The following is an 18185-nucleotide window of genomic DNA, read 5'->3' on the forward strand; positions in this document are numbered from 1 at the left end:
TGTGCTGTAATTCTATTACACATAGTGCCCTATTTAAGGAACTATGGACCAACGTAAATAAGGCTTCTAAAAAAGCCCAAAACCAAAAAGCTAGTTAAAACAATACAATATATTTCAACACTTATATATGCCTTTTGAGATATTTGATTGATAAATTGGTCAAATCTCTTGCGAAGACGAGTTTGTTGAAATACCTCACCAATAAGCACATATTGTCCCAACTCTTGTGCCTATAACAAAATATGTGGTTTGAATTTCAAAAATAAGAGAAAAACACTACATTGAATGTTGTCCTTCTAGAGCTTCTCTATTAGCATCACATACTCCTCATGACACAGGGTCAACAGAGGTCACCACAAGTTAGATTTGCATTTTGGAAGATTTTATGATTCATGTTTTGGGGAAGAAACTAGAATGAAGAGGAGGGAATATGAAATTTTAATATCATTTCATCTAGTAACTTGCCAATGAATTTTATCCGTCAATAATTAAACTATTACGATAAAATTTACTAATAGACACATAAAAAACCTTTAGTAACAAATATTATCAACAAGTATTTGATCAACAAGTTTTCATATAAGCTTATTGATGGATATTTTCGTCGATAATAACAAATTATCAAGAAATTTATATGCGTCAATAATAACTCTTTTTAGATAACGGTACTTTAACAACATTTTTTTGACAATATTTCAATATCATCTACGTGTCATTCTGTGATTGGTTTATATTGGTGTTTATGATTATTATTATTATTGATTGTGAAGTAATTTCGGACTGACACGTAAGTGATGTTAAAATGTTGTAAAAAAATGTTGTCAAATAATCATTATCTTTTTTTTATAGTGTAAGTTTTCTAAGAAATAACACAAAGACTAAAGGGAAAAAAGACTACTTGAGGATGATGAACACTGCGTCTCTGTTTTGTGAGATAAGTTGTTTTTTTTTTATTTAAAAAGAAAAGGGTTTTACATATAATAATTTTTTTAATTCTTATTATATTACTCTAGAAGTGAGTTAATTTTCACAAATATGAACCGTATATATAAAAAAAAAATTAAAAAATAATTTAGACTATATTAAAACGGCAATAAAATAAGATGAAGACATAACCCTTTTTTTTTGGCACAAAACACGATCCATTAACAAAATATAGTGTAATATGTTTAGAACAACTAAGACAATTGATGGAAGAGAGATAAGTTTTCACATTGCAGATGGCCCTTGCATTTCATATATATGTGACTAACATTATCATTCAAGATTTTCATTGGATCATGTTTTTTTCCCTTGTTTTTTTTTATCTTATTTTTGTATGATTCAAGAACAATATAGTTTATATTCCAAATTTGTTTATCAGTTCAAGCAATTGGGCCTCTTTCATACTGCCCAAATATGGAAATTATGAAGCTCTAAACTCTTCTCTCAGTGTGTGAGTCATGCTATCACAGACAATCCCCAATCCTATTGTCTCATTTTTTGACACTATTAATTAATGTTTAATGTGCGTATGGTTGTAAACTAATTTCTTTTGAATGTGTATATGATAGCAAACTAACTGTTTTTGAGTTTTAAAGTTTAATGTACTGAATTTGTAACAATCAAAATATTATAAATTACTAAAATAAATTATTACTTATACGAAACTAATATAATTTGGTTTAGCCAATACTTAAAATAAAAGATTGGCAGATTTTTTACCATAAACAGCTTTACAGAACGAACGTGGCAAGGTTCAAATTGTGGAGACCATCAGAGTGAGATTTATGAGAGAAAGAAGAGTTTTTTTTTTTTTTTTTTCTTATAAGGAATGCAAAGTTCTCTTAACTTATCAGATTCTAAAAATATAACTGCTTTCTGTGGATTTAATTTTTTTTCTTTTGGATTATTCTGGATGTAACTTTTTTCAGCATCTTAAATATGAAAATTTTCTTTCTTTGGCTAGTTAAATGTAAAAAAAGTTAAATTCAAGAATAGTTGGAATGAGGTTTTTATTTATTTATTTATTTTGTATATGTTGTTGAAATGGTCATCGTTTTTCACTCCACACAATAAGTTTTTACATCCACAAATTACGGCAAGGATTTCCCATCCTTGGCTTAATATTTTGAGGTCTCTAATCACTTACCAACCATTTACCATAGCAATCAAATACGTTATAATCTGATTTAAATTACTTTGCTAAGACATATCAAAGACTTTATTCAATCCTCATTTGTCTGAGGTGCAAGGTAATGCGTGCTGTTCTCTCTTGTTGAACTTCTCTTTAATCCTCTGATCTTGGATTAAGGGAAAAACAGAAACACCAGCCAGAAAATTCCTGAGCCTTGTTTTGCATCATTCTTGAGGAGGAAAGCCAAAATGTCATTCACCGGAACTCTTGATAAATGCAAGGCTTGTGATAAGACTGTTTATGTGGTTGACTTGTTAACTCTTGAAGGTACACCTTACCACAAGAACTGCTTCCGATGCAGTCACTGCAAGGGATACCTCACGGTATATAGTACTTCTTCCACACCATTTTTTCTTCATCTTCATTTCTTTTGTTGCCATAATCATGTTTTCTGAATATCTTTGTTATTTTCTCTCATTCTTATAGTGTTAGTCATTGTGTTTGAATATGCATTCAATAGTTTTCTCTGGTAACCATGTAATTGGCTAATCTTTCCTGGAGAAACTGACTCACCATCTATAGGGATATATCTGTTGAGAAGTTTCATATCTCCTTACTCAAATAATAGAGTGCTGCTTATATACTTGTATGCCATATAAAACCTGCTTAACCAAATACCTACAATTCAATTTTTCCATCAAAATAATATAGAATAGAATAATGCAAATACTTTACTAATTACATGAAATGAAGTAAATGGCATTATTGAATTGCGTGACTAGTTTTGATCTTGGAATCCTGGTGCTAGAATTTGAAATCTGTAATGACATAAATGGCCAAGATTGTACTCTGATATGACTTGATTCAAGAAAAAACAATTTGTGTAGTTTAAACTTGTTCTTAACTTTGGTGCCAATGGTGCAATTATATTTTGGTCAGATGAGCACATACTCTTCAATGGACGGTGTCCTCTACTGCAAGCCACACTTTGAACAGCTTTTCAAGGAATCTGGCAATTTCAGCAAGAACTTTCAGACAGGTAACATGCTACCATCTTCTGTTCAGCGCATATTTTAGCCAGAATCCCAGTAAGTGCAAATTCATTTGCACCTGTAATTTTCTATTGGCTTGGCTAACATGCTATGCGTTTTTTCATGATTGTAATTGCGGCACAGCAAGGTCTTCTGAAAAACAAAATGAGATGGTACGTTCACTATCCAGCCTAAACACATATGTAGCCAGTTTGAGTATTTACTTGGAAATCGTCATCACCATCATCATAATCATTAAGACCTTAGTTTTCTTTCAAATGTTCTTGTGTGATTTTCTAACATGTCAATAACAATAATCTTCATTTTCAGAATAAGACCCCCAACCGACTCTCGTCCATGTTCAGTGGAACTCTAGACAAATGTTCAGTTTGCTCAAAAACAGTCTATCCTCTGGAAAAGGTTTGTAGTATCTATTAGAACACCATCTCACAACCCTTCAAGTGCTGAACAATTTGAAATACTATATATCTCGCCGAACAATTTGAAAAAAAGATTTTGTTTTTCCATTACTATGTTTGATACAAAGGCAATGGCAGAATAGTCTTCACTTCCTTAAAGCATTGAGCCTGAAACATGTGGATGGTGGTTGTGGTTGGTCTGCCTGGCTGAAAAATCCACAAAATGATTTGTGTTTTGATTAATATCTTAGACAGATTTTAGTTTGTTTATAAACTATTCTCGTCACCTGGATTAGAATTTTGATTGAACTGAACTAGCTAAAAAATTGTTGCTTTGCTGAATAGATGACACTGGAAGGAGAATGCTATCACAAGAATTGCTTTAGGTGTGCTCATGCAGGTTGCCACCTCACACATTCCTCCTATGCTTCCCTAGACGGTGTCCTCTACTGCAGGCACCATTTCCAACAGCTTTTCATGGAGAAAGGGAACTACCATCATGTACTCCAAGCTGCTGCAAACAGGAAGAATGCCACACCGCCTCCTGAACCAGCCGAAGAAGAAGAAGAACCACCAAAGCCAGAGGAAGCTGAACAGGAAGAAACAGAAGAAAAATCCTAAATGAAGCATAGAAAAGATGAGTTGCTTCCTCCCTTTCTTTCAGGGATATACTATAGAAAGTTCTATCGTTAGAGTGTTGGCACTTGGCTCACTCTTGTTTGGTTAAATTCCACTTTCTGACATTTTTTCACAAATTAGTTTATTGTAAGCTAATTTGAGAGGTTTATTTATGTATTTAAAAAAAGAGTTGTTCACTACAAGATATTCTTTATCGGAGGTTTTTCTCCTCGTGTAATATCATATCATATCATTACTATGTAATAATAACTTAAGGAACACAATCTAATATGCTTCACAATTTTTTTCTACCCATTTTCACTTCATTTGGGAACGATGCTTCATCAGGATAATGACGTTTCTGAGGATGGTAGACATGACAAATGCAAGAACAAAGGAAATTTTCTGCATATAAACTTACACTATGCTGGAAGAAAGCATATTGAGATACTCATATGTTTAGGTAAAGCATTAAAGGGCATGGTTTTTCAAACTCTGAAACATCATTAATCCTAATCTTGTAAGACATTCCATCAAACACTTTTTATGCATCTTAATTATAACATATTATCTTAAATAAGAAATTACCTTATCATTCTCCGAATGATATGTGCTATTCGAAATCCTTGAATTTGATGGCTGAATAATTTTTCATCCAGCGAAATAAGTTTAGAGTAAGATTTTTCCTCATGAAATAAGATTGGACCGATCAAATTATCTAGAACTCAAAACTCTTCTGAAGAAATTTTAAATCCAAAACCAATCCTTTATTTTGGATGAAAATGAATAACATTAAAATTTTGGAGTTTATGCTAGAACAACATTTATACCTGTTTAAATTCATTTATTTATTAATATTATTGACATAATTTATTTATGAAATAAATTTATTCATTATAAAAATATAAAAAAAATAGATTTATCAATATTTATCTAATTGTTAATTATCCTTTCATAATTTTAAAAATATATTTCATTCTTTGATCAATATTATCAAAATTAATCCAATTACTATTTTTCATAACCAAATTATCCTTAAATTTGTTATTTAAAATTTCAAAATTAAATTATTAAAATATGTTTTACAATTTTTTAATATTTAAAATATATTACTTTATACATGGATTATCCATCCGTAAAAAATTCTCAATGAATAGATCAAATAGATAAAAAATTATCAATCTTTTAATTATTCGAAATAAATTATTAATTTTTATTTAATTTATTCTAATATAAAATAATTTTGTATTTAATCTATTCTAGTATAAAATAAATTTTTATATAATCTATTATTTTTTTCTCACCTTTAATTTACATGGTTACTTTTTTCTGCAGTATCATACTTCTTTTCTCCTGTTGACTGTTATAATTTTCAATCATCCTTCTTTATCTTTACACTAAAATAATTTCATTTTAAATTTTCTATTCATTAATAAAAGTATCGTCATATCTACATATAAAGAATTTTCGTATTTACTATCCGTATTTTTTTTTACTTTTATCATTTAAATAAAAATATTTTAAATTAAAATAACTGTTTTATTATATTTATGCTCATTTGTTTAAATTTAAATATTTTTTGTATTTGATTTTTTTAAAATTTAAGCATTTTTAATTATAAAACTACCAGCAAAATAAATAAAAATTATTTATAACAAAATTATAACGATTATTTATGTTTAATTTTATAATTATAATAAAAATAATAATAATAATTTTATTATCATAAAAAAATAACACACATACTTATACATCTTAATTTAAATTGTTTGGTACAAACAAAAAATATATTTTAGTTATCTGATGATATTTTTCAGTATAAAATTTGTTCTACGATAATTTATCTAAAAATATATTTATTATTAGTTTAGTATATAAAAATAAATATAATCCAGGTTCTAAAATACTAGTTATTCCTAAAAGAAATATTCAATAAAATATATATTAAATATCCTAAAAAGAAATATTGAATCACATTGAAAGAGTGTAGCGTAGGTTATTTTTCTTCCAAACCTCACATGGCCGCTCCGGACACAGAGGAAGCGGTTTGCTTGATTAGCAACGTCACACTCTCACTAATGGAAAACGATGTCGAAAACAACCTCAATACTTACATAGAACAACAACAACAACATGAAGTTGAAGACGAAGAAGAAGATGAAGAGGTTTCCAATTCTTCGGATTCTGAAATCGGTGATGGGTTGGAGTCTTTGTATTCGAAGGAGGAAGATGAATGCTCCTCCTTTTCCCTCACTTCGTGGCGCCCCAATGCTCACGGTGGCCACCACCTCCATTCCTCAACTCTTCAACCTCTCGCCAATCGCAACCAAAAGTACTCCCACCACATTCGAGCTTCACCCTTGGAGGTTTTCTTACATACCCTTTTACCTCTTTCCATTCATAATTGTCAATAGCTAAATGGGTATCCCCTTATCCGCTCTAAACTTTTTTATTTGTTTGTTCGTTGAAGTTTGGATTTTTATCTTCTTTTTTTCATGACTGATCATAAACCGTGCTAATTAATTAACCGAGGTTGGGTTTATCAGAAGGGCTATCTTGTTAAATGTGGTGAGTCAAGGTTGAACCTTGACTGGCTGGAAGATGTGCTAACATTTAGTGTTTGACAATCTCAGGAACAGGATTGTTCCCAAAGGAGGATACTTGCGTAGGGAAATGCTGATTTCGTTTTTTAAAGTTTGGGATAAATTTACAGTGTTTAGCGGGTTAACGTGATTACTTCATAGCTGTTTTCGTGCCTGTTAATGCGTGTTATTCTTGATTATCCACTGGAAATATTACAGGGGACATTTTGTTATTTATTAAAGATAATATCTTTTTTTTTTTTTCAAATTGTGAGCATGGTGCATGATCTTGACTTCTCACTTCTGTTTTATTGGCTCTTTTGTGTTCCTTTAATATGGACTAGTTTGAATTTAAAGTTGTGTTGTGAATGGTGTCTTTTGGAATTCTGTGTGGTATGCTTGTTTGGTTGTAGTTTTAAATTAGGTGGTTCGTGGTGCAGGAGTGGGAAGGGAGGATGAATATTGGCATGTCAAACTCTGTGACGACAGCAATTCGTGGAAGTATCAGAGAAAGTGCCGTTGGGAAGACTAAAACTACAGATAAAGCAGACCGAGCAACTGTTGAACAGGTGAATAATGGTGATTTCATGAAATGTGGCACCTAAATTGAGCCTTGTTATTTTGTTTATTCCTTTTTTACAATTATTATGCAAGTAACTCTAACGTTTCCTCCAGGCAATTGATCAAAGAACGCGCATGGTTTTATACAAGATGATGAACAGAGGTGTCTTTGATGATATCAATGGATGCATTTCAACTGGCAAGGAAGTACGTGATGTTCCAGGAGCTTTTATTTCCTTTTTTTCTCTCAATCTTATTGTTTAGGTTCTAAGACGGTAACATGGTTTGGATAATTGATTACGTGATGTTAAGCCAACATATCTCTGTTTCTTACATTGTTGTTTTCTAACAGGCAAATGTTTATCATGCAACTAAATCTGGTGATCAAGAACTTGCAATAAAAGTATACAAAACATCTGTTTTGGTATTTAAGTAAGTATATTACATATTAGCTTGTTTCAGCTTCTTCTGTTATTGTCAATTGTTTTGAAGGCTGAAATGTTAAGAAGTAACTATATAGGCAATCATACCTTTGTTTTCTCTCTTTTAAGGAGGAAACTAGGATTTGTATTCAGGTGTACTTGTCGTATTGCTTTTGTCTATTCTCTCTGTTTACCTATATAATATATTGTTCAAGAAATATAAAAAGCTCTGGGCTAGGGATTATTGATACTTTCTGGATGGATGTTTTTTTAATTTATTCATTACATATACACAGCAAAGAGGCAGCTTGTAATATATTTCTGCTACATTTACTTCAAACAGTTTCTTGATTCAAAGTTATTTTATTTTATGAACTGCGTTCTATGATCTTATGATATCAGGGATAGAGATAGATATGTGCAAGGAGACTTCCGGTTTAGAAATGGATACAGCAAGCATAATCCCAGGAAGATGGTACAAAAATGGGCAGAGAAAGAAATGAGGAATCTTATGAGGTTCACATTTGTTCTTACTTCTTTCTCTTCTTCTAAAATTCTTGTAAAAATCAAAGTACTTCCTCCAGCCCTCTTATTTGTAAGTTATGATTTGTTGTACTATGGACCTTAGATGTATTCTATGATGGCTTGTACTTACCAGGAACTTGTGTAGTCATTTATTTAGGTGAAAATTCTTTTTGTGAACTATGTATTTGTCTTAAAGGTATCAAGTTTTAATGTGAGCTGAAGAGGCAATGTTTTGTGCATCAATTTTAGCATGCACTGCCTTTTCTTTTTCTGTTGAAGTGGCTCCTCTTTGTGGGTTTGTTCGGTTGGTTGTTTTCAATTAAGAGAAACAAAAGTTTGATTACATGCTTACTTGGACTGTTTCTTTCTTTTACCCTGTTTATATTGGATTGCAGGCTTAAGGCAGCAGGAATTAGGTGTCCTACAGTATATCTTCTGCGACTACATGTTCTGGTTATGGAGTTTGTAGGTATTACTTTTGTTCTGAATTTCAAGAATATAATCTGATGTTACTGTGATCAATGTGATTAGTTGTTTATATGTGATTTGTTGCTCAATTTTCTATTATTCTATCATTGAATATATGGAATATCAGTGTATAAATGTATACTGTTGATAAAAAAATTTAAAAAAGAAGAACGAATGAAAAGTGTGATGAATAGTTTACTTGTTTTTTAATACTAGTATTGAAGGTATAACTGCTTGTAGTTACCTCAGCACTAAAAAATTTTATTGTTATCAATCATAGAAATTTCAATTTCTTGCTACGATATATATCATCAGATTCTAATGCAGACTACAGTTTAGGTTAGAGAAAATAAATACTAATACAATTTTATTTAAATTCTCTGGTTTTGTTGTTTTTTGTAGGAAAATCTGGTTGGGCTGCCCCTCGTCTTAAAGATGCTGCTTTGTCTTTAGACAAGTTGCGGGAAGGCTATGTTGAGGTGTGTCCAATCACTACAGTATTCTTTCTTCTGATGCTAGCATGGTTTTGTACATAGAATCCTTTTAACAAGTGTATTAAACATTATGATACTGGGATGCTGTAGTATACGGTTTCTACTGAGGTTACTTGTCTAGATGAGACGTGCCTGCAACACACTTTTTAAAACACTCTTTTGAGTGCATTCTATTAGGGGTTGAGATTAATTAGAAATCAGAATTTTGTCTATTCCATTTATTTAGTGATTATCATTCACGTTTTTCTAGTTTCTATTCCATAAATCAAAAACTTTGGGTTGAAATCATTTGAGTATTTCTTATTTCAGATTATTGTTGCAATGCGGACAATGTATCAGAAATGCAAATTGGTACATGGAGATCTGAGTGAATATAATATACTATATTATGAGGTGAACAATTCCTTCTCCAGTTTATATTTCATTGATTGAATGTCAATCTGCCAATAGTCAATTCACGTGTTCCTTTTTTGACAGGGTCACTTGTATATTATTGATGTTTCTCAAGCTGTCGATCCTGAACATCCTCATGCCCTAGATTTTCTGCGTGAAGATTGTGTTCATGTTTCTGTAAGTACTTCCAATTGTTAGATGTAATTATAGATTCCTTGTCGACTTCATTATTAGGCAAGGTGATGTGGAAAGAGTGTGATTAAGTAGCTTCTTGGCCTGCAGGATTTCTTTAAAAAGCATGGTGTAGCAGTCATGACAATAAGAGAATTGTTTGATTTTATTGTTGATGCATCAATAGCTGATGATGCTGTGGATAGTTACTTGGAAGAGGTATTTGGCTTTGTTATATTGTGGTTTATGATTACTGACCAACTTCAAAGAGATCTTAAATGGTTTTTGAAATATTTCTAGATGCAACAAAAAATTTTGGCAAGAGGAGATATATCTGTAGAGGATGAGATTGCAGACTCTGTATTTGTGCAGGTAACTTGTCTTGTTATGTCAATTTCATTTTATAGTTAATTATCCTTATCTGAATTGTTGGCTAAGCTTAATGAAAAAACCAAGAAGCTCTGGTCATGGGTGAAAAAACTAAATATTATTATTGTTCAAATATCATATTTGAATTTATGTGTGAGCCAAATCTAAGAACGTGTAGTATATGCTTTTAGCTTAGTACAAAATTCATTCTTATTCTTATTTAACCCTCCATTCCCTTTCTTATTTTCTTTCCCAAGAAGAATATGTGTGAGCTTGAGTTTTACAAAACACATTAATCTTTTCTGTTCTTTCTTACATGTTTAATTTGTTGAACTATTGTTACAGTCGTTCATTCCAAAGACACTTGATAATGTTAAGAATGCTGAGGAAGATGTACAGCGGATAACAAGTGGGAAGGACACTAAAGATTTATACTACCTTAAGCATGCCTTGCCATTACCTCAGTCTTCACAGCAAAAGACCCAACAGAAGAAATCAAGTGTCACAAAAGATTCACCTATCATTTCTGATGATAAATCTAACAACTTGGAGGATGATGCTGATGTTCAATCTGACACTGACCAAGATGACGAAAGTGATTCCGAAGAGGATTCATACTCAGAAAGTGAAACAATGGATCCTGCAGATAAAAAAGCTGCTAGAAAAGAGGCTAGAAAAGATAATAAGAAGAAGGTGAAGGAGGAGAAAAGAGAAGCACGTAAAACTAAAGTTCCTAAGGCTGTTAAGAAAAGAAAGAAAAAGTTGGCTAAATCACGCAAAACCAGATAGATAGTGGTTATATCTGTAATGTTTGCTTTTTTCTACACTCTATTTCTATTAAGTTGAATGGAAGTGTGTCATGGAAAATAACTTCAAGATAGATTCTCTTCCTTTGTTTAGTTTTATTGAAGTTTCAAATTTTGTTTTCTTCTGAAAATAATTATGTTGCAATTCTAGTTTCTACTGATATAATTGTCATGGAAAGTTATTTTGTGGATATGTAATCGTTATAGTTGACCAAATTTTATGAGATCTTATTTTTGTACCTCTTCCCTTTCATGATTTTGTCATTTGAAAATCTCAATGTAACGTGTTGATTGTTATAATTATTACAAAATTTAATCCCTTACAACTCGAAATACTGTAATTGAGTCCTCTGCATTATGATTTGAAAACTATTGAATTGAGTCCTTAATATATTGTTGAAAGAGAATGTTAAATATTGAAGTGATAATCACAAAATTGCAATACGATCTAATGGAAATTCGCAATTACCTTATGTTAAATGAAATTTACAATTTTTTAATTTTAAAATAATAATTTTACTTTTATATTTTTAATAAAATGAAATCTATACTTTTTTTTTATATTTTTAATAAAGTAACGCCTCTTCCATTGTTTTATTTAAAAATATCATATGATCTAAAACTAAAACTTGAAAAAAGTATTAGAATTAATGTTTTAAAACATAAAGTTATACTATTATAAACGTAAAATTGAATGGTTTAACTGATATTGATTAAGAATATCATATAATCTTGGTATGTGTGGAATAATAATATTTAGATAATATTTATTTAGTAATATTTGACTATTATTTACGTATTGTTCTGGTGTAAAATTATTTCATAATTAATAATAATAATCATAAATATAATTATGAATCAATCATAAAATGACATGTAGATGATATTCAAAATGTTATAAAAAAATTATTGTGTAAGTATCATTATCCGAGATTGTGTGACTCCTCCTCATGTTGACTCATCTTTTTAATAAGACGTGATTCTCTCTGCACTAAAATTTTAGCAGTCCGAAGATAGTTAAATAGCTGCAATAATTTAATTAAGGATTTCAACTGTAGTTTTATGCAGCTAAATTCATTTACTGCGCTTTTTCTTTTCATCTTTTAGACAAACATTCTAAATTTGTGTAAACAGACAATTTTGGAGTTTAAAAATGAAGTAACATGGTTTCTCCAAGGCGAGGTTTAGAAAGAAAGAAGGCAAGAGTATAAATAGGTGGTATTTGTTTGAAGTTTGGTGTAGTTCATAAATCAACAAAACATGGTGAACCCAAATCTCAAAACAGACCCTTCCACCATTTACAACCTTCTCAAATCCTACGCACTTTCCCCCTCAACCATCCTCGAAGCCCACCACCTCTTCCAACAAATCCACCGACCCACATTGTCATTTTGGAACCTCATGATCCGTGGCTGGTCCCTCAGTGACCAACCCATTGAAGCAATTCGCTTGTACAATCTCATGTATCGCCAAGGCCTGTTGGGTAACAACCTTACTTACCCTTTTCTCTTCAAGGCCTGTGCTCGAGTCCCTCATGTTTCTTGCGGTACAACACTTCATGGCCGCGTTTTGAAACTTGGGTTTCAACCCCATCTCTTTGTTTCCAATGCCATGATTCATATGTATGGTTCTTGTGGTCATCTGGATTTTGCTCGGAAGGTGTTTGATGAAATGCCTGAAAGGGACTTGGTTTCTTGGAATTCGTTGATTTGTGGGTATGGTCAGTGTAAGAAGTTCAGGGAGGTGTTGGGTGTTTTCGAAGCAATGCGGATGGCTGATGTGAAGGGTGATGCCGTGACGATGGTGAAGGTTGTTCTTGCATGCTCTGTTTTGAATGAGTGGAGTGTTGCTGATGCGATGGTTGACTACATTGAGGAAAATAAAGTGGAAATGGATGTTTACTTGGGGAATACCCTGATTGACATGTATGGACGGCGCGGTTTTGTGCACCTGGCTCGTGGAGTTTTTGATCGGATGGAACGGAGAAATTTAGTTTCATGGAATACCATGATTATGGGTTATGGGAAAGTAGGAAACTTGGTTGCTGCGCGGGAGTTGTTTGACTCTATGCCGCAGAGAGATGTGATCTCATGGACTTCTATGATCACGGGTTACTCTCAAGCAAGCCAGTTTACGGAGGCGGTGAGGCTCTTCAAGGAAATGATGGAGGCTAAGGTCAAACCGGATGAAATAACGGTTGCCAGTGTGCTTTCTGCATGTGCTCATATTGGTTCACTTGATGTTGGGGAGGCTGTTCATCACTACATACGGAAATATGATGTGAAAACTGATGTTTATGTTGGCAATGCCTTGATAGATATGTACTGCAAATGTGGTGTAGTTGGGAAAGCATTGGAAGTGTTTAAAGAAATGACGAAGAGGGACTCAGTGTCATGGACTTCGATCATTTCAGGCTTTGCAGTTAATGGCTTTGCAGATTCAGCACTTGAATATTTTTCACAGATGTTGAAGGAAGGTGTTTGGCCATCTCATGGTGCCTTTGTTGGAGTATTGCTAGCCTGTGCTCATGCTGGATTGGTTGACAAAGGATTGGAATATTTTGAAAGTATGGGAGAAGTTTATGGACTGAAACCAGAAATGAAACATTATGGATGTGTTGTGGATCTTCTGAGTCGCTCTGGAAATTTACAAAGGGCATATGAGTTCATAAACGAGATGCCTGTGACTCCAGATGTGGTAGTGTGGAGGATATTGTTGAGCGCTTCTCAGGTTCATGGAAATGTTCACTTGGCCGAGATTGCCACAAAGAAGCTTCTTGAACTGGATCCTTCTAATAGTGGTAACTATGTGCTTTCCTCTAATATTTATGCGGGCTCCAATAGATGGGAAGATGTCGTTAAAATGAGAGGACTGATGGATAAGGGTAATGTTCAGAAACCATCAGGTAGCAGTTTCATAGAAATAAATGGTCCAAACAGTTCTCAAGATTCTTTTATGAAACATCAACAGAAGAGTGACTTAACTGCTGTCTAGAAGATTCATTTCTTACTTCATAAGTTGATTTCATTTGTGGGACCGCACGTGCAATGGACATGATAAACCAAAAGGTCTGAAAATTTTGAACCTGACCTGATGGCCTTATCAACTCCGATTTGTCAAGCTAGGGACTTGATTCTAATTCTTATATGATGCTATGGAGCACTGCTTTGATGGAGAACTAGTAGTTTTCCTTTGATGGATCACTACTTTGATTCTAATTATTGATTACGGATGGAATTGCTAATTGGGCATATGTTTTCTTTTATCTTGCGACGAGTTTCCTCCGGTTCACTGGTTAGAGACTGATTATGCTCACGGTAATGTAATTGTTACTGACTCGACAAGTTTTAGCATGAAATGAGAATTAATAGGACATAGGTTTAATGATGCCTAAATTGCTAATGTGCTTTTAGTACTAGCAATTTGCTCATTTTGTATTAGTCGCTAGACTAGGTTGCAAACAATATGGATTACTTTTACTGCAATATATATGAAATATTTGTTACTTACAAGTAATGTCTATACAAGGCTGCAAAGGGGAGAATGTGTCTAGAACAACTCGTAACGAGAAGATGCTGGTTGATGAAAGAAATGATGGAAGAAAATTTGGTCTTGATTATCCTAGCACCATGGACGACCTGGAGCATGTTGAATACAGTTTCAACATTTCTGGAGTTTCGATTGCCATGCCTCAATCTTCTGGAGACTCTGAATGTAATAAATCAATAAGTAAAAGTGATCCTGCTTTGCCTGCTAAATCAAAGAAACTAAGCATGGATAGATCGAACTCGAGAATGAAGCATTTCTCTCTCTTTTTTCTTTTTTTTTAAGAATACAAGATTCAGTTGTAAATGAAGGTTTCACTATTTTTTATTTCATTCTAATTGTTCTGTAATTATTTCTATTATTCTTTTTACATGTTGTCGCCATTAATAAACAGTTTCTGTCAAGTCTGGTATCGTAAGTGTTAAGTGTGGTATTTTTTTTAAACCTTTAGTTGTATTTTTTGAAACTCTAAGAACAATTTAATTGATTGATTTAAAACAATGGAAAGTCCACTACATTCATGGATGTTTAAGTTAAAGAATATCTATATTGTATTTCTGTTACCCATGATTCAAATTATGCAGACACATATTACTAATACCATTGGCATATGTGATAAAGTTTTATTCTTTTTAGATAATTTTTTTTTTATAACTTTGCATGGCCTTCATATTTGATTGAGAGGATTTTCCCTATATATGTCATGAATGTCCTAATTTGAGCGCTTATCCTGCCGAATGCTTCTGCAGAAGAAACTGTTCTATCACTCACATAGAGTCCTGTTGGTTAGTTATGTTTGATCTCTCAAATTTATTATTTGCATGTGCTGCATAATCTGCTTGATAGAATCTTCTGTTCTTGAAATTGTGGAGATTTTTAGATAGGAAGGAGAAGAGGAAAACAGGCTAGTGAATAATAAGAAATTGATGTGATAAGTCATAAAATATGGAAAATATATCTAGTATACAATAAAAACTTGCAAAGCTAGAGTTGTTTGAAGGAATTTTTCTACTTTTGGTTAATGGCCACTTGAAAGGGTGTGTTGAGCACAATGGCCCCTCTAATAATTGATAGTGTAATGTCCCAGCAACTTACAGGAACTGCTGATTGCCCCCACACATCAACACGAGGCTTTCCAGTGTGCTTTGTCCTCACTCACACACTTTCCGAGAAAATTTCCCGGAAGGTCACCCATCCCATAATTACTCTAGGCTAAGCACGTTTAACCATGGAGTTCTTATGAGTTAGGCTACCGAAAAGCAAATGCATTTGTTGATATGAGTAGCCAAATCAATTCCTTTAAGCTATCCTTCAACTGTATAGTGTCATACCTATACAGTCTCTAGATCCCTCTCATTCCGGTGTATGTTTGATTCGTCCGCGTACCCCTTCCACTAGAAGCCTACCTGGAGCCGCTCCTTGTCCATGCCTCTTGCACCGGCGATCACTCCCCGCCCTCGTCAGTGCCCGGGTGTCACATGCCCACCAGCTTCTGCATGGTTCGAGGAACCACACCATTGAAGATCGATAACATATGTTTCTCGTCAGTTGAAGATACATGAGAGGAATTATCCAACGCATGACATTGAGTTGGCAGCTGTAGTGTTTGCTCTAAAGACTTACCGTCACTAAGTTTCAGGTTTTTAATGACCACAAAAGTCCGAAATACCTATTTGACCAGAAAGAGTTGAACATGAGACAACATAGGTGGATGGATATTTGAAGGACTAGGACGTTGAGTCTCTTTATCATCCGGGAAGGCAGAATGTCGTGGGAGATGCTTTGAGTAGGAATCGGGTTCAGATGTCAACTCTGATGATCAAAGAGTTAAAGTTGATAGAGAAGTTAAGGGACATGAATCCTAGTGTGTAGTTGGGTCAGGGTCACTAGAGTCATCTAACAATCATTAGTGGTTTCTTGGAGCAAGTGAAAGAAAAACAAGAAATTGATCTGGAGCTACAACATATTGTGAAGCCTTTGGGAACTGATCAAGCTAAGGATTTTACTCTGTGAAATAATGGTATTCTTCGGTTTCAAGGAAAAGTGTGTAAAAAAAAAAAAACAAAAAAGAACAAAGTTGTGAAGGTTGATACTGGAGGAAGGGCATAAGAACAATCTCAGTATACATCCAGGGATGACTAAGATGTATAAGGACCTAAAGGAATCCTTCTGGTGGACCGGATTGAAGAAATATGTTCCAGAGTTCATAGCTTTTAGTTTGGGACGTTAGAAGGTGGAGATAGAACATCAAAGATCGGGTGGATTATTACGGTAGCTAGACATTCCCAAATGGAAATGGGATAACCTCTCGATGGACTTTGTAATTCACTTACCGAGATCATCAAGGGGTCACGATTCCATATGGGTGATAATTGATCGGTTGACGAAAAATACTCACTTTTTGTCAATCAATCAGAAGATGTCAATGGAGAGGTTAGCAAAGTTGTACCTATGGGAAATTGTAAGATTGCATGGTGTACTGGATAGTATTTTATTAGATAGGGATCCAAGGTTTACCTCGAGGTTTTGGCAGAAGTAGTTGGATGCTTTGGGTTCGCGGTTGAGGACGAGTTCAGCATATCACCCTCAAACAGAGGGACAGACTGAAAGAACCTTTTGAAGCTTTGTATCGGCGAAGATGTCGAACTTCTTTGTGTTGGTTTCAAGATGGGGAAGCGATATCAGTAGGTTCTAAGTTGTTGCAACAAACTACTGAAAAGGTGAAGTTGATTCAAGAAAGGTTGAGAGTAACGCAAAGTAGGCCGAAGTCATACGTCGATCGAAGAAGAAGATCGCTTCAGTTCAATGAAGGGGATCATGTGTTTCTACGTGTGACACTGATGGCAGGTGTGGGTAGGTCTATCAAGGCGAGGAAGTTGTCTCCTAAGTTTCTCGGTCCTTATGATATTCCTAGGCGGATTGGACCAGTAGCATATGAGATAGCGTTACCACCGTAGTTGGCAAACCTGCACAACGTGTTTCAAGTGTCTCAACTAAGGAAATACATTCCAGATCCTACACAAGTGCTAGAGGTTGATGATATACAAGTTCGTGAAGATCTTATAGTCGAAGTTAGGCCAGTCAGGGTGTTGGAGATGCAAACGAAGAATTTGAGGGGAAAGGAAATTCGCTCGGTGAAGGTGTTGTAAAATGAGAAAACCCAAGAGATGACTTGGGAGCTTGAAGGATTTATGAGAAAAGAATACCTACAATTGTTTGCATAGTAGTAGCCTTAATTTTCGAGGACGAAAATTTTTGGAGTAGGAGAGAATGTAAGACCAGTATAAATAAAATGATTACTTACTTTAAGTATTTTATTTTTGTAATATTAGATAATAATCGTGATGTGAAACGTTGTTGAGAAATATTTAAGGAAGGGAAGAAAATTAAATTAATATTGATTTTTTTATTAATTTTCGAAAAACTTGAAAACGTATGTAAATATAATGTTTTGCGTTATTTTATTAGCAGATGGAGTCTAATCTAGTGGTGATTGTGTGTGTGCATGGGAGGGTTGTGTGCTTGGTGTCAAGTTCAAATCCTTTCAAGATCAAAAAGACTCCTAACTCTTTTTAATTTTCCACCTTGGCATGTGGGTCCCACCATGAGGTAAGAAAGATGAAACTTGATGTGTTTGCTTTACTTTTATGCATTAAATGATGAA

The 18185-nt window shown here is 33.6% G+C and overlaps 3 protein-coding genes across 3 annotated transcripts; all 3 read left to right on the forward strand.

The window, feature by feature from the left end:
• The first annotated feature begins 2195 nt into the window (after positions 1-2195).
• Positions 2196-4187, forward strand: LOC106759034 (LIM domain-containing protein PLIM2c). Its single transcript, XM_014642046.2, has 5 exons — positions 2196-2499; positions 3056-3155; positions 3292-3320; positions 3478-3567; positions 3912-4187. Exons 1-5 carry the CDS (start codon positions 2365-2367, stop codon positions 4185-4187), a joined length of 630 nt encoding a protein of 209 aa, XP_014497532.1. The 5' UTR covers positions 2196-2364.
• A 1975-nt stretch (positions 4188-6162) lies between these two features.
• LOC106759586 (serine/threonine-protein kinase rio1) lies at positions 6163-11096 on the forward strand. The gene is made up of 12 exons (XM_014642833.2): positions 6163-6550; positions 7207-7335; positions 7442-7534; positions 7680-7759; positions 8152-8265; positions 8670-8743; positions 9145-9221; positions 9546-9629; positions 9714-9806; positions 9912-10019; positions 10101-10172; positions 10515-11096. The coding sequence occupies exons 1-12, from the start codon at positions 6203-6205 to the stop codon at positions 10956-10958; spliced, it is 1716 nt and encodes a 571-aa protein (XP_014498319.1). The 5' UTR covers positions 6163-6202; the 3' UTR covers positions 10959-11096.
• Positions 11097-12048: 952 nt separating this feature from the next.
• LOC106758395 (pentatricopeptide repeat-containing protein At2g22410, mitochondrial) lies at positions 12049-14851 on the forward strand. Its single transcript, XM_014641323.2, has 2 exons — positions 12049-14292; positions 14504-14851. The coding sequence occupies exon 1, from the start codon at positions 12236-12238 to the stop codon at positions 13967-13969; it is 1734 nt and encodes a 577-aa protein (XP_014496809.1). The 5' UTR covers positions 12049-12235; the 3' UTR covers positions 13970-14292; positions 14504-14851.
• Positions 14852-18185: the final 3334 nt, after the last annotated feature.

This window comes from Vigna radiata, chromosome 4, assembly GCF_000741045.1.
Source record: "Vigna radiata var. radiata cultivar VC1973A chromosome 4, Vradiata_ver6, whole genome shotgun sequence".
In the NCBI taxonomy this organism is placed as follows: domain Eukaryota; kingdom Viridiplantae; phylum Streptophyta; class Magnoliopsida; order Fabales; family Fabaceae; genus Vigna; species Vigna radiata.